The sequence below is a fragment of the Phocoena phocoena genome, chromosome 17 (assembly GCF_963924675.1).
Source record: "Phocoena phocoena chromosome 17, mPhoPho1.1, whole genome shotgun sequence".
NCBI classification, from domain to species: domain Eukaryota; kingdom Metazoa; phylum Chordata; class Mammalia; order Artiodactyla; family Phocoenidae; genus Phocoena; species Phocoena phocoena.
In genome coordinates this window covers 56,155,130-56,173,041 of record NC_089235.1, presented here as the reverse complement: position 1 = coordinate 56,173,041, position 17,912 = coordinate 56,155,130, and the positions used below count along the sequence as shown (strand labels likewise).

The 17,912-nt window shown below is 33.9% G+C and overlaps 1 protein-coding gene across 4 annotated transcripts in view; it reads left to right on the top strand.

Annotated features, from left to right (window-relative positions):
• The window catches only part of CSMD3 (CUB and Sushi multiple domains 3), a 1,073,652-nt gene that overhangs the window by 522,530 nt on the left and 533,210 nt on the right, over window positions 1-17,912 (top strand). For all 4 annotated transcript variants that reach the window (XM_065895021.1, XM_065895023.1, XM_065895022.1 and 1 more), the window contains one exon: window positions 5,712-5,824. In XM_065895021.1, coding sequence (XP_065751093.1) covers window positions 5,712-5,824 — 113 coding nt within the window. The remainder of the gene's footprint in view (window positions 1-5,711; window positions 5,825-17,912) is intronic.

Here is a 17,912-nt window from a genome sequence, read left to right as displayed (position 1 = left end):
TTAGAACTGGTTTTGCTGGGTCCCATAGGTTTTGGATTGTCATGTTTTCATTTTCATTTGTCTCTAGGTATTTTTCGATTTCCTCTTTGATTTCTTTAATGATCCATTGGTTGTTTAGTAGCATATCATTTAGCCTCCATGTGTTTGAATAAATATCCACTTTTGTTTATTTATCTCTACCTGGACTGGAAGGGACTTGTATCTCAAAGTTAATCAAGAGACTTTACACCTGTCTACTGCAGTCTTAAACTATGAATGCCAGATTTCTGTGTCTCTTATGTGATAGTTTTCCTGCTGCATCTTCCTTGCAATCAAACTAGTAAACACAACTCTGTGTGTGTGTGTGAGTGTGTGTGTATGTGTGTGTGTGTGTGTCAAATTTAGTTACTGAGTATCTGGATGTATATCAGTTACTTTTACTTTGATATTATAAAAAATTTGGTAAGATGGCCTCAGTTTTACTCTGCCAATAATTGGATTCTTGGATTTGTAAGACCAGATCATGTCTATACTGGTATACGAGAGAAATTATGTCAGGCCAGTTAAACAGTCAGGGAGGACTTCATTCAAGACTATTGCAATAGGGGCAAAGACTAATGAGATTTAAGACTACTGTTATAGGGAAGACAAACTGAACTCAACTCTTCTGGACAAGGTGGGATGGTGTTTAAATGCTGGGGTGAGCTAGTAGAAAAGTACTGGAAAACTTTAGGTGGGAGATTAGTCAATATTAATATGCCATCTGTGTTTGCTAGTAGTTACTTAGCAAAGTTGGGCTCTTCGCTCCCACAGAATCAGGAAAACAGGAATGCTATCTCCTTTGATGATTTTATTTCAGATCTATGGCTTCCAAGTCCTTGAGAGAGACATTCCTGGTTGTAGAAGATTTACACCTCAAAGGGCAGAGAAAGGATTTACAATTGCAAGTTTTCTAATGTAAATCCTTCCATTTTCCTCAGTCTTTCCTTCTGGCTTTCCAAATCATTTTTAACTTTACTCTTAGAATGACGTCCATCCAGTAAATATCAGCAATTAATTTGCTTATAATGTGGACCTCCTAAATCCCTCATAAATCTTGAAAGACTGTATTCTCATAAGTATTCCAAATGTGACAGAGATAGTAGTTGTTTAAGAACTGCAGGCAACATTCCTGGCTTCCCATATTTTTCCATCATCAAAGCTAATCATGATCCTGAAGGGATTTTAGAGCCCAATTTACCCATGCTTACTCAATAGAAAAGTCTTAAATTTGCAGAGGGTGGTTCATCTAGCTAGTATTCCAAAAGAGCAGAGCACTAGGAGGGAGACTTTTTATAATTTAGGGTCTCTTAAACTACTGTTATGTGGCCGTAAGAACTTCATCTGGTCCACTTAATCTTGGAACTGCCATTTGCATCCCACCCTCATCACCAAATTGTTGGAGAAATATAATTAACAAAAAAATCTCCTGCCAACCCAGTCAATCCTCTCCACAAAATGTAGAAAGAATGAAACAGTTTTAATATTGAATAAGCATTCAACTAGACTGTGATGGACATCATAGGCAATCTGCTAAAGAGATTGCAAAGAGAACTAAATCTTACCCTTTATATATCAGGCAGATACAATCTATTTACATACATGTTAATTGACCGTATCAAAAGGGAAAATAGAACTTCTATCTTTATGAAAAGCAGGAAATTAACATCATGAAGCTATATGCCTAGGCTTAAACTCCCACAGAAACAGGGAGACAGGGTGACATTTTCCTTGATGTTCACATTTCAAAGAGGTAACACTAAGGCCTGCAAGAAAGTCATTCATGTAGTGCAAAAATTGACAAGAGGCTTATTTAGCTTAAAAGATTTACATACATCTGTAACAAACATTATAATTTATAATTTCAAGTTTCATAAGAGAAATGCTAGAGAGAAAGGGGGAATTTTTCTTTACCTTCTGATATTGGGGAAATGTTTAATTTAATCCTTTTTTTTTAGATTTATATTTACCCTTATACCACCAATGGGTTGTGGGAACTAGGTAGAATCATGGCCAATAGAACAAATTGGCAGTGGAACGATTAGTCTATATATGTTAGCTGTTCTTTATGAAATACTGACAAACTTATATGTGCTAGAGGTTTTGGGCTAGTAAAAGAGTTCAGGATTGAGATGGATATAGGAGGGTATAATAAAGAGGAATGATTTAATCTCATAATATTCACTATGAGATAGATTGTTGGCATATTTGATATGGTATAGCTGATGCACATCCTATAGTTTTAAGCTCTCATGCCCATTTCATAATGGATTTACTTTACTTTCTTTCATGTCTCTGAGCTTGAGTCCTCACTCTTGCCCATAAACCTGTCTCTTTACCGTAGCTCAAAAGACTAGTTCTTTTGAACTCATCAATTTGAAAATTGAAAGTTCACATGCCACAAAGTTTTCAAATGATAATGCGTATGTGTATGTATATGAATACATACAGATATACACATATGTTACAAAGGAGAATGTATGTGTTCGTATCTTTTACATTATAATAATTTTAAATTTGCTTTGGCAAGAAGAAAGTGAATATAGTCTAAAATTCTATAATATCTTATAGTATCTTTATATCTCACACTATTCCTTAATATTATTCACAATCCCATAATTAAATCATAATATTTAACTGGGTTCATTTGTGATGGATTCCCATAAATTCTGTAACACTGGGCACTGCTGGCATAGCTGTATTGCTAATGCAGTCTGCTGATAATGTTCTGTAGTTTTGGTGGCTGACCAGTGAGCAGGACATTCTGCTGCCATGGTGGCTTCAAGGATACAGTCCTCCATGTTGCCCTCTGCTGGTCTAATTATAGTATAGCCTCCATCCAGGACACTGCTCTCTTAGGATACCCTTTTTATTAGGAAGGGAAACTTTATACCTTCTCTCCTCATGCAATTTTTCAGAAATCTTCATGGTTCTACCAATAAAGTAGGTAAACACTTAAGAATTTCTTCTTTTAAAAACCTATTTTTTTAGTATGTAATTTAGAAGTCCTAGTCATTATGGATATTTTACTCAGCAGTGAATCCATTTTTTTTTTTCTCTTTGTATTTTTGACCGACTTTTCCCCTCAAGATCTTATTTACTCGTTTGCTTTCTGGCTTTATATGACCCTTGGCTTCAGTTCAAATATGTGACTAAAATATTATTAATGACAGAGGAAACATTAAGTAATTTCCCCTGTTAGGGTTATAAAATTGAGCATTACTGAATGAGATTATTAATGCCTAGATTCAGTGATGCAATAGCAGAATATTCTTTAAAATAAAATTATTCCCACTACAACATACATGACATGACTAGCCTGACATCAGTATTGCGAATGTTTATATTATACTCCTTGCCATTTTATTGTTTTGCACAGTACTTAAATATTTTTCACAATGTTTCTTTAAAACAAAGTTCTATGAAACTTGAATGTCAAAATGAAGTACATTCCTGGTGTTAAAAAAACAAGTTAAAGATTTTTATAGATTCTTTTTTCTTTTCAGTTCAAAAAGAAGTGTAAGATTTTCAATGATCTAAAATTTAGTATCTTGGCACTGTTGGTGGGAATGTAAATTGATACAGCCACTATGGAGAACAGTATGGAGGTTCCTTAAAAAACTAAAAATAGAACTACCATACGACCCAGCAATCCCACTACTGGACACATACCCTGAGAAAAGCATAATTCAAAAAGAGTCATATACCACAATATTCATTGCATCTCTATTTACAATAGCCAGGACATGGAAACAACCTAAGTGTCCATCGACAGTTGAATGGATAAAGAAGATGTGGCACATATATACAACGGAATATTATTCAGCCATTAAAGGGAAACGAAATTGATTTGTAGTGAGGTGGATGGACCTAGATCCTGTCATACAGAGTGAAGTTAGAAAGAGAAAAACAAATACAGTATGCTAACACATATATATAGAATCTTAAAAAAAAAAAAAGGTTCTGAAGAACCTAGGGGCAGGACAGGAATAAAGATGCAGATGTAGAGAATGGACTTGAGGACACAGGGAAGGGGAAAGGTAATTTGGGACAAAGTGAGAGAGTGGCATGGACATAGATACACTACCAAATGTAAAATACATAGCTAGTGGGAAGCAACCACATAGCACAAGGAGATCAGCTCAGTGCTTTGTGACCACTTAGAGGGGTGGGCTAGGGAGGGTGGGAGGGAGACACAAGAGGGAGGAGATATGGGGCTATATGTATATGTATAGCTGATTCACTTTGTTATAAAGCAGAAACTAACACACCATTGTAAAGCAATTATACTCCAATAAAGATGTTAAAAAAAAATAAGAGGGCAAATACATTTTTGGAAATTGTGGAAATGAAAAAAAAAAAAACCAAGGAAACGTAGGAAGTATCAAAGAATAAAAAGATAAGCAGATAGACATCTAGAAATGAAAAGGAATATGAAATAGGTGTAGAACTTTCTAGAGCAGAAAGAGGCTCCAGATCCTAACCCTGCCGTCCCTTCTCCTAAATGTGTGAAGCTACTTCAGGCAAAACGTCCCTGTACCAACAGGCACATGAAGAGATGCTCAACATCACTAATTATTAGAGAAATGCAAATCAAAAGTACCTTGAGGTACCACTTCACACCGGTCAGAATGGCCATCATCAAAAAATCAACAAACAATAAATGTGGGAGACAGTGTGGAGAAAAGGGAACCCTCTTGCTCCGTTGGTGGGAACGTAAATTAGTACAATCATTATGGAGAACAATATGGAGGTTCCTTAAAAAATTAAAACTAGAACTACCATACGATCCAGCAATCCCACTCCTGGGCATATATCTGGAGAAAACCATAATTCAAAAAGATACACACACCCCAGTGTTCGTTGCAGTAATATTTACAGTAGCCAGGACATGGAAGCAACCTAAATGTCCATTCACACAGGAGCGGATAAGAAGATGTGGTACACATATGCAATAGATTACTACTCAGCTATAAAAAAAAAGAATGAAATAATGTCATTTGCAGCAACATGGATGGACCTAGAGATTGTCATACTGAATGAAGTAAGTCAGACAGAGAAAGACAAATATCGTATGATATCGTTTACAAGTGGAATCTAAAAAAATTAGTACAAATGAACTTATTTACAAAACAGAAATAGAGTCACAGATGTAGAAAACAGTTTATGGTTACCGAGGGTGAAGACGGAGGAGGGATAAATTGGGAGATTGGGATTGACATATACACACTACTATATATAAAAATATAACTAACAAGGACCTGCTGTATAGCACATGGAACTCTACTCTGTAATGACCTATATGGGAAAGGAATCTAAAAAAGAGTGGATATGTGTATATGTATAACTGCTTCACTTTGCTGTACAGCAGAAACTAACACAACATTGTAAATCAACTAGACTCCAATAAAATTTTAAAAAATAAATAAATTAAAAAAATAAAATTTAGCCTCTTGCCTCAGGGATATGAAAGATCTAACCTAGTTAAACACATAAAATGGTACTTGTTTATAATAAACCTTGATCACTAAATTATGTTGTTTGTTCTGTTATAACAACACAGTCTTATAAGTTTATCTGACACTTGTTTGCTTCTAGCCAAGAAAGTATTGAGAAACACATCTGTCTCATAATTTGCATACAGAGGGTATTTTAATAATCCATTTCTCCCTTCTCTGTCCATCCGTTTTTAGGCTGACTGGAAGCTTTGTGCCAGACTTGATAGTAAGCATGAGTAGCCAAATGTGGCTGCACCTTCAAACAGATGAAAGTGTCGGATCTATTGGCTTCAAGGTTAACTACAAAGGTAATGATAAATTGCTACTTTGGGAAATATGTTACCTTAATAAAACCAGAGAATACTTTTAAATTCAAGTTTAATTGTATCTATAAAATAAAATTTTCACAGCATATAAGAATGTATTTCAACAAAATACTTGCCTCTTTAAATTAACTATAAATGTTGATTTCACTTTTCTTTAAATAAAATTTTTTTTTTTCCCTTTAAAATGTATATATTTTGCATACCTGATCTCTCCCTCAGTCCACTATACAGTGCCTGTGCTTTAGGCACTCTGGACTCCTAGCCTTTCCCAGAATAGACAATGTGATTTTATAAACTTTATACAAATTGCCTGGCAAAAAATCTACTAATTATTAAATCCTTAAATACAAAGTAAAGAATTAATTTCTTAAAGAATCCAGGGTACCAACTATTACTATTTTTATTTTTATTTTGTAATTCGTCAGTGTATCTCTCAGATCAAATACATGGTATCAGTGTTCAGATTATCAACTCCTATGTAAATTACAGATCACAAAAGTGTTAAATTGCTACTGCCTATCCCAATATTGATAGTTTTGCAGATTAATGATGAATTACATGTGTGTAACACAATCTTTTGTTTTAGTTCCATTTATAAGAGATAGATGCAAACATTGTGAAATCATATCTTTGACACACAATTAACTTTTTTAAAATTAATTAATTTATTATTTTTGGCTGTGTTCGGTCTTTGTTTCTGTGTGAGGACTTTCTCTAGTTGCGGCAAGCGGGGTCCACTCCTCATCGCGGTGCACAGGCCTCTCACTATCGCGGCCTCTCTTGTTGCGGAGCACAGGCTCCAGACGCGCAGGTTCAGTAGTTGTGGCTCACGGGTCTAGTTGCTCTGTGGCATGTGGGATCTTCCCAGACCAGGGCTCGAACCCGTGTCCCCTGCATTGGCAGGCAGATTCTCAACCACTGCGCCACCAGGGAAGCCCACAATTAACTTTTTTTAAAGTCAAATAGAGACAGTGGATATACAGGTATACACACAACGTACATATTAGAAAAGCAATTTTGAAATTCTGACTGAAAATATGTATATGTTATTAAGTTAAGTTAAATTCTATGCTTTAAAAGATAAAAATGTGAAAGAGACCATCAGAAAGTTATGCTGCTTGAATTTATTTTTTCTATTGTAAAAGTCATTATTCTCTATCTTATCAATTAAACAATGGATTATTAAGTAGACAGAATTCTATTACTTGCATAATAATAATTTTTAAACAGACTTTACTTTTTCAGACATCGGCTTGCCATGCCTTTGTATCCTGGCACAGGGAAATGAATGCATGATGTTGTCAGGGAGACGGGACACATGCATTCTGTGTTTTTAACTTGAGACTAAATTTGGTACTATATTAATTTGAATAGTTCAGGAAATCTGTATAAATGTCAGTTTAAAAAAATAAAAAGGTTAGCCTGATTATGATTTAAATATATTCTTCCTCCATTTAAAATCCACATCTATCCCCAGTAAATAAAACAAAGTTACAAAGTTTAAAGAATGGTCAGCTTCTGTTGCAAATATCTATGTCTTGATTGTTTTCTTTTTCCTTACTTTTCCCCTGTAAATTATAATCCTCTTGGCTTTATTATTTTCTTCACCCTAAGAAATTTAAACTGTTAGAAAGTCTGGAGTGATTTAAACCATAGAAACTGTATTAATCATTAACGACAATGCTTCAGCAAAGAACGCAGTTATTAAAGCTCACGAACAGTTTAGAACCGCAGGGGAGACCTGTCGATATTTACAACTCTTGAACTGCTCTCCACTCCACTGCAGTTCAAGAGCTGGAAGTACCTTGTAAAGTAGCACAATTAAACATTATTTTGTTTTGTTTTCTGCTCAGATTTCAACAAATAATTTAAAAATATATGTACTGCCTAAGGATCTGCTATGTGCCAGCTACTGAATGAGTTGTTGAGTATAGAAAGAACAGCCAGGGACTTCCCCCGGTGGTACAGTGGTTAAGACTCCATGCTCCACTGCAGGGGCTGGGGTTGCATCCCTGGTCGGAGAACTAAGATAGGATCCTGATCACCACGTGGTGTGGCCAAAAGGAAAAGAAACAACAGCTGGATATTTTCTCTCTTAGGAAGATCATAATATAGTGACAGAGAAAAATATATCCAACTATCCATATATAGATATCCACCAAAGTGAGATTTGAAACAAACCAACCCAGGAGATTCTTAATGAATAATTCCCTTATTCTTTCCCTCCCTTCAATCTGGTCTCTTTCAGTCTAACATCCACACTGCTAATGATGATTTCCTAGCAGCAGGGAGGTGATCATATTACACTACAGCGTAAAATGTTTCCAAAATTTTTATTGCCTAAAGATGAAGTGCAGAAGCTCCACAGATCTTATCTTTCACCTTTTTTCTCCCTACAATCCAGTTTTATAAAACGATCCATAATTCTCTGAACCCAGAAAGTTGTTTCACACTTCTCCTTACACTCAATAAATTCTATCTGGATCCATATTCTATTTCTAACTCAGCATCACAACACTCATGCCGTGAGACAATGTTCAAATATTTCTTCTTCTGTGAAGCCTTCCTTAACTCCCCCCATTACAAAAGAACACTTAACTCTGTTTTATAAGCGCTGTATCATATATACTACATAACCAGATGAAATGCATCATATTCATCTTTATATTTCCATTAGCAACCCCCTGCTATATCATCATAGGTAATTAATGATTGTTCAATAAAGCTGAACAAATGAGTTGACCTATATAATATGATGTAATACAGGGTAAAGTATGTCCTCAAAAGTTTAGTTTTCTTACTGTGAAAAACGTGTTTTTGCATCCTCCATAATATAAAATCTGAGCTCAAAGTTGAAGTAGGGTTCATTTTGAGAAGTTTCAAATTTTTATGTGCAGATAACTTTAGCAGCTTCGCCTACTATAAATAATTTTCATAATTACCATGCTCTCTGTTAAGTAGTCTGTTGGTTCTAAATGGAACACCTGCTAAAAAAACTTTCCAGATTTGATCTAAAGATATCTTTTTCTTATCATCCATAGATTTTGCATGAGATAGCATTAAAAGTGGATCTCCTGTAAATTAAATTTGTGTTTTATTGTACATTTTGTTTTTGAGAGTAAGAGAGAACTTAGCTATAAAACCACTTTGTCATTTTTACTCAAAGGTAAATATTTAGGAAATTTAATTTTTTTCTACGGCTATAAGTCTCTTCATATCCTTTCCTGGATTAATTTTGATTATTTATATTTTGTTAGAAATTTTTCTAGGATATAGATAATAGTTTTCAAATATTGACATTTCATACATAGTTTTTTTTTTTAATTTCTTAAAAAATTAGTAAAGATATCTTATCCAAATTATTTACGACATAAATTAATTCAAAAGAGTAAATACTTTTTCTCACTCTGTTTGCCAGCATCTGCTTTCTTGCTTGCCCAGAAATCCTTCCACTTTCTTCTAAGAGCTGAACTACTTTAGGCTTGATGAACTTCATCTCTTCCACTTCTGTATGGCTCTATAGGTTTGGGCTGAACTAATCAAAATTCCTTTTGATATGGTTAACAGTTTAGGATCTGGGGCAATTGATACAGATTCCAGGTGAAAGAAAATCTCTTTTCTGAGGTGGTATATTAAGGGTTATTTAACTTGGTGCCTACTGGTGGTCAACTTTTGTTGCTGGCAGAACCAGCAGATGGAAAAAATGAAAAACAGTATTGTAGAAAAAAATTGAAACTCCTAAGTGCCTGAAGGGAATACTAGACCTTGGTTTTCCAATGGTATAAGGCTATAAACTTTTCCTTGTTTAAGCCATGGTGAGTTCAGTTTATGTCACTTATAGCTAATTAAGCCCTGATTAACACATTTGCCATCTCTTTGTTATTTAATTCTTTCAACATAGAAAAAAAGGGAAGATCTATATTACAGTTCAATGCTTGCAGAATCAGATATATTTCTTTCTTTATTTTAATTTTTTTTTTAGGGTGGAAAAACACTATGGATGGGTCCCAGGGACAATGTGTACTCATAGAAAGGAACAGTTATATTTGAGAAAGTAATATTCAATACACTCTTTACTTTTTTTCAGGAAAGGAAACATAGAAATATTAGAGTTCTGTAATCACCTTCTACTAACAGTGTACATCCATAATGGGCAACATTCTTTATTAATCTTAGGACCCGTGCCTTACTGCCATTATTTATGAATTAAATTTTGGTGCCAGTTTTTTTTTTGTTTTTTTGTTTTTTTTTTTAATTCTCAAATCATATCATGAGATTATTGAGATGTTTTGAAAATAGCATCAATTTCTTGATTCCTACATGGCTAATTATGACACTGAGACATAATCTTGTTTAGTTATCACTGAAATCATGTTGCAGGATAATGGAAAAAATATGTAAAATGTTTTTGATTATTTTCTCTTTCTTAAGATTTCTGTTATGAATACTTCAGAAATTGACCCACATATATACAGTCAGTTGATTTTCAGAAAAGGTGCTAAAGAATTCAATGGGGAAAGGATATTCTTTTTTTTTTTTTATGAGTAATACTGAAACAATTGTATACCCACGTGCCAAAAAAAGCAAAAAAAAAAAACCCAAAAAACAAAAAAACCCTCAACCCTCCCTTAACTCACACAGTACACAGAAGTTAACTTGAAATGGATTATAGACCTAAATATAAGAGCTAAAGCTACAAAACTTTTGGAAAAAAAAAAAAAAAAAACTAGCAGAAAAGCATAGTTAGCTTGGCTTAGGGAAAGTTTTCTTAGCTAGCAGACCAAAAACATATTATATGCTATGGACTAAATGTTTGTGTCCCCCCCACAAAATTCATATGTTGAAGCCCTAACCCTTAATAATGTGATGGTTTGGAGGTGGAGCATTAGGGAGATAATTAGACTTAAATGAGGTCATGAGGGGAAATCTACATGATGGATTAGTGCCCTATAAAAAGAGACACCAGAGAGCCTGCTCTCTCTCCTCAAGTACTCACAATGAGAAAAGGCCATGTGCGTAAACAGAGAGAAGGTACTTGTCTGTGAGCCAGGAAGAGGGTCCTCACCGGAACCTGACCATGCTGGCACCCTGATCTTGAGCATCCCAATAGAGAACTTGTATACAGAGTATATAATGAATTTTAATAACACAATAATAGAGTAAAGAAAATAATCCAATTTAAAATCGGTAAAAGAACTGGTCATCCACTTGACCAAAAAAGAGATACAGATGGCTCAAAAGCATTTGGAAAAAATGTTCAACATCATCATCATAAAGGCAATGCAAATTAAAACCACAAGGAGATACCACTATATACCCACTGTATGGTGAAGATTAAAGGTATTGGCCTGACGAGGAAGTGGAATAAATAGACTTCAAACACTGTTGGTGGGAACATAAAATGTTATAATCACTTTTGAAAACAGTTTGACAATTTCTTAAAGTTAAACACATGCCTACCATATGACCCAGCCATTTTGCTCCTCGACATTTTCCCAAGGGAAATGAAAGCAAATGTCTATACAAAGACTTGTATAAGTATACATAGCATATATATTTTTTAAAATCTCCCCAAACTGGAAGAAATTTAAATATTTATCCATAGGTGAGTATATAAACAGAATGGGGTACTACTCATCAATAAAAAGGAAAAAGCTATTAACATATGCAAAACATGGATAAAGATCAAAATTATCATGCTCAGTGAAAAGATCCAGACCAGAAAAAAACAAAAACAAAAACACAGTATATCCTGCATAATTCTATTTATACAAAATTCTAGAAAATGCTAACTAAAACTCGTAGTAACAGAAAGCAGATTATTTTTGGGGCATTGGAGGAATTGATTACCAAGGGGCCAGAGAAACATTCTGTGGTAGATAGATAAATGTTCATTACCTTGGCTATGGTAATGATTCACAGGTGTATACATATGTTAAAATTAATCAAACTGCACCTTTTACATATGGTCAGTTTATTGTTTGTCAGTTATACCCCAGTGAAGCTGTAAACAAATTTCTGTGCTAACATTACCAAGTAATGTTTCAAAATGAATACTAATATAAGCTGTTTTATTTTTAATGGTATTATTATTTTGAGAGAAATAAGAAAAAGATTATGAGGAAAATGTTTTGATAGTTTTTGACAAGAGGGCAAGAACAATGTTTCATTTAAAATAGCTTTAAGTAGAAGAGAGAATAGCATATTCTTGGAATTTATTTTTGAAGTGCTTAAGTGGTTGTACTTCGCAGATTTCAAGTTTTTCTTTTTTCTTTTTAGTAGGTTGAGGTATTACAAACAAGAGTGTCAGTGATATAATAGAGATTATAACGAGGTAAATTTATACCCAAGGAGCAAAAGAAGTGCTGAAAATTGCATTCATTTTTCTGTTCTTTCATTAAAACATTTTTAGTCTTAAGAAAGGTGGTACAAAGTAAAAATTTGTTATAATCAATTACTTATTTCTTAATCCTGCGGGTACCTGCCTAAGAAAACCTGACTTGTTCTTGTGAGGGACTGAGTTTTATTTAAACTGAACACATTCTTTTTTTCTCCAATTATATGAGATTTTAAAATTTTGTTCCACTTATATGATTTTTTCCACCTCTTTATTAGGATATTTCTCCAAAATCACCATTCGTAGAATCCCAAGATTAAGCCTTGTTATATTTCTGATTAGAGTCAGTTAAAAAAAGAATTAATCATATAAGGATATTTATATAGTGGAGATACACAATGGTATCTGGCAAAAGAGCTAATGGTGTGTGTAGGTTTTTGTCCTCTTAGTTAGTACAGTGAAACAAAGATTCTGCACAATCCATCATTATACCCCCCCATAGTACTTACCACAATCCAAATGGATGGTCCAATAAATATATCAAACTGCAATCTGCCAAAAAGCTCACTGAGATTAATGCTAAACCAAAATGGCTTTCAGTATTAAAGAATTACTGTGTTATTAGCAATTGATTCTTAAATGCTTAATTTTAAAACTATACTTTAAAACAGAAAACTAATAATGAATGAATGATAAATAAAGATCTTTAGAGACTTTGTTAGAAATTTATGAATCCCCCAAATCTTCCCACGTATTATATTTCTTAGTTTTCCAATGCTATAAAATCAAATTAGTGAAATAAAATTATGTAAGGCACAGTTATATCATTTTGTTAATTTATAAATATTTCCTATTTCCCCATATCCTGTTCTTTAACTCAAGTGAATTCAATTTGATGAGATCAAAGTCATCTAAAGAACATATTTAGATGATGATTTGACAGACTCTTAAAATGCACTTTGTAAATAATGAAAATAATTTTTAATTATACTGAAAAATAAACTTTTTAGTTTTTTAGGAACTAAATTATTTGTAATATACAAACATAATATTAGCATGTTACACAGCTATATTTCAGTGTTTGTGTGATTAGATTGGAATCTAAGTTCATTTGTGTAAATAACTATTTTCCTCTAAGGTATGCCATGTACATCACTGATTCAATACTTGCTGAAAGGAAAGTTTATCTTTAAAACAACGAGCTTGGACAAAATAGTCTCTGCATTTACTTTGAGTTCTAACATTCTTTTATTAGATTTGGTAAATTAAATATTGATATGTTTATTATACGGTCCAAGAATATTACACTCAATATCCATTTCTTATAGTAAACTGATACGCTATCAGCGGGACATGCTTTGTGTGAGTTCTCAAGATAAACTCCTCTCTCAGAATCTCCTCCAGATGTGACACCTTTCTATCTGGTGGTGGTCTGCTAACACAGAACGAGTGAGCCCCCTTGGATTTTCTCATTATTGTGTCTTTTGAGTTATTTCTTCTCTTCATATCATTTTCATTTTCTTTAAGAAATCTTGTAATCTGTTAAAAGTGTTTCTCTTTCTTGGAAAAACTACTAAGTAACACATAATATTATATGTGGGATTTTCATGATAACATTTCAATCTGCCCTCAGAATAAAGACAGCTGTTAAGTATGACCCATGGAAACTTTACTAGAATAAGTATTATTATTTTCATTGTTGCTTTTTATTAGCTTAAAGGGTTTATTCTATTTTTACATTCAATACATCAAGTTTCTTCAGAAAACAACTGCTCCTAAAATATTCAATTTGATTTTATCACAGTCTGCTGTGAGAACTAAGCTTTTTGTTTCTATACCCCCAGAATGAGAATGAGTGGCAGTAGAATATTAAAAGTCATGTCTATTTAAAAATATTCATTGAGTTTCAACTATGTGCCTAGGCATAATGAAGAGGATAGGGTACATAGCAAAAAATAAGAGACTTAGTCACTGCTTTCAGTCTAATGGGACAGACTGACAGTTAACAAATAATTGTAAATGTAAAGAGTGCTAAAAATGAAAGAGAGAATGTGCTTTTGGGAGACTATAACAAGGCACCTAATGCAGGCCTCAAGGAGACCTTTCCTGAGGAAGTGAACATGGACTGATACCTGAAGCTGAGTAGGAGTTACTGAGGCTGGAAGCTGGACAGCATGACCAGTGTGTATAGCTGACAAGTTACATTTCAGGAGTTGTTAGAATTCCTGGATGTGTAGCAGAAATGGAAAGAGAAAAAGCTATGGTGTAGTCCTGGATAAGACTGGAGAGATGGGAGGGAGCGGGTTATGCTTTGCTGCAAAAGACACATACGAATCTGTGAGACTGAAAGATATTCATTTTCTCCATGGAAGCAAAAGATCATTCCACCCACTCCCAGGTAGACAGCTTTTCCAATTTTCCCCTTAGGACAGAGACTAGTATTTACTTAAATAATGGACTCATAGAACATTGAAGCTGGGAGAGACTTTTGAGGTAATTGAATCAATTATACTCATTTCCTCAAAGATGAGGAAATTGAGTCCCATAAAGATCGATTTTTCTCACAGTCATTATAGGCAGTGCCTGAGCCCAAAGTGGAACTATGAGCTATTGCTTCTGAGAGGGTCACTTTCCCCTGCACTACATTGCTTCACACTTCATATTTCTCCATAGATCCAAGGTATATATAGTTGGCTGATTGACAAATACACTTTTGTAGGTTGTACAGGGCCTTTGTCAAATAATCTATAATCATCACAATTTCTAATTAAATTAATGTGTCTTTTCCCTCAATGCCAGTAATAATTTAATTTTATACATATTATATTCATGGTTATTCATTGTATCCACCTTAACTGGGGAAGATATTTCAAATGAAAGTGAAGTATCAATGCAAGTAAAAGAATCATTGGAGACTAAAATGTTTTTCCTTATCTGTTATAAGCAGAAGGTAAGATGTGAGATATGTGAGGTATTTATATTTTAGAACTTGATCTTTAATGGCAGAGGAGAACAAAGTTATTTGTTTGATTAAATAAAATCCCAACGTTATTTTTGCTTATCTCAACTGAGAAAGAAATCTTGATTCAGCCTATCAGAACTAAAACTATTCAGAATTTTGGAATAGTGCCAGTCTATGTGCAAAGAGGTACCTGCTTATATAAATAAATTGTTTTCTGAATGTGGTACTACATCATTTCTTGGACACAGTGGTAATCTTAACCATTCTCGAACTCATTAGCTTATACAACAATTATTTATTTTCACAAGTCTGTGCATAGGCTGAGGGTGTGCTGATCTAGGCTGAGTTTGAATTCATGCATCATTCATTCTTCTGACACCAGTGCCCTAGACCAGATATGGTGTTTTCTTGACAATGACAGAAGTGCATAGGATAAAAATTCAACCAAACAGACATGTTTAAAGATCTCCTTGCTTCTTGTCTGCTAAAATTCATTGGCCAAATCAAGTCAATTGGCAAGCCCAGATTTAAAGAGGTAGGAAAGTGAATTCTGCCCAAAAAAGTGGGTGAAGAGAGTAAATGTTTTTAAACAATCTAGTTTTCAACAAGTGCTAACTCTCTATACATTTATATATAAAGTACATATACATATATAGGCAAAAGGTATATATATACACATATATACATATATACATATATATATATATATATATATATATATATATATATATATATATATATATGTATGTATTACCTGTGCTTTTGTCTGTACCTGGCCACCACCAACCAGATGACTAATGAGTGGTACAGAGGTTACCGAGCCTGGTGCCAGCATTGTCCCCAGGTAGCTCCCCAGGAGGAAGCTCAGCACTACAACAAAGCTCAACAGGAAGACAATCCTTGGGAAGGTCAGGAATATACATAAACACACACACACACACAGACACACACATACATACATACATGGTTGACTCTTGGACAACATGGGTCTTGAACAGTGCAGGTCCACTTATACAAGGGATTTTTTCATTAATAAATACTATGGTACTACACAATCTGTAGTTGGTTGAATCCATAGATATAAAAACACAGATACAGAGGAACCATGTATATAGAGGAACTATCTACACAAAATACCAACTATAACTTATACTTGGATTTTTTTTACTGCATGGAGGGTAGGTGCCTCTAACTCCCACATTCTTAAGGGTCAGTTATATATCTTCCGCCCTCAATAAGAAGACAGTTTAGTTTGGAATAAAGTCACATATGCTGATCGTTGCAGTGGTCTAAACAAGATGATACAGAACTGGACAAGGGATGTTACTTCTGAAATGAAAAGTTAAGGATGAAGTGGGGATTGAAGTTAAGAGTTCTCTCTGAAAAGGGAAAAAGAAAACACACCTTAATGACAGTATATAAAAGAGACCTAGCAAGAAAATATATAAAGAAATGGAGGTGCTCATAGTAGTCAAAAACCTGCAAAATATATTTTGGCAAGAAAATATATTTCAATGCTGTTGTGTATATTGTTCCTCATTGTAAATATCATGCATGTTTACCGAACTTAAATAACTCCCGTGGTATCTTCATTTCATGTCAACTTTTAACAGTAACATAAGAAGGATTGGAACATCTATAAAAATAATAATAAGACCTTCTATTGAAAGAAAAAATGGAAATATTTTGATAAAATATATCAAATGAATGTTGGTCATCAGGGCATTTCCCATGTTTAATAATAAGGTGTGATGATATTCAGGTATTAAAAGCATGAGCTTTTGAGTCAAACATAGTGTTGAATTTAGGTTTGTTGACTTCTGAGTCAGACAAAGTGTTTATTTCAGGTTTGTTGCCTGCTCATTGGAGACCTTGGGGAAGTGTTTTAATCTTTTGAAGTCTCAGCTTCCTCATCTGTAAAATGATAAGAATGAGTTTTTACCTTAATGGAATGTTGTAAGAATTAATGAGAAAGTGTACTTAAAGTCTTAATAAGCCTTATATTTATAATATTATTATTACACAGAAAATATATCTATTATATAGCTACATAAAATACCACATTTTATAAAGTTTTTATTTTTTCACATCATGTGGATTACTCAAAAAAATTTCTATCATATTCTGGGAAGTGCAACATTTATTTAGTTTGTCTTCAAATAAGTCAAACATGGAAGAATATTTTAGTGTGATTAAAATAGAACCCAGGGCTTCCCTGGTGGTGCAGTGGTTGAGTCCGCCCGCCAATGCAGGGGACACGGGTTCGTGCCCCAGTCTGGGAAGATCCCACATGCTGCGGAGTGGCTGGGCCCGTGAGCCATGGCCACTGAGCCTGTGCGTCCGGAGCCTGTGCTCTGCAACGGGAGAGGCCACAACAGTGAGAGGCCCGCATACCGCAAAAATAAATAAATAAAAATAAATAAATAAATAAAATAGAACCCAACTAGTAATAACAGAATTTGAAGTTAAAAATACATTATTGTTTATGCTAGCACCTTCAAAAATGAAATACTTTGGCATAAATCTAACAAAATATATATAATACCTATATGATGAAAATTATAAAACTCTGATAAAAGATGCCAAAGAAGAACTAAATAAAGAGATATTCTATGTTCATGAATAGGAAAACTCAGTATTGTCAAGGTATCAGTTTTTCCCAACTTGTTCTATAGATTCAACACAATTCTAATCAAAATCTCAGCAACTTATTTTATGGATATTGACAAACTGATTCAAAAGTTTATATGGAGAGGCAAAAAAGCAAACCA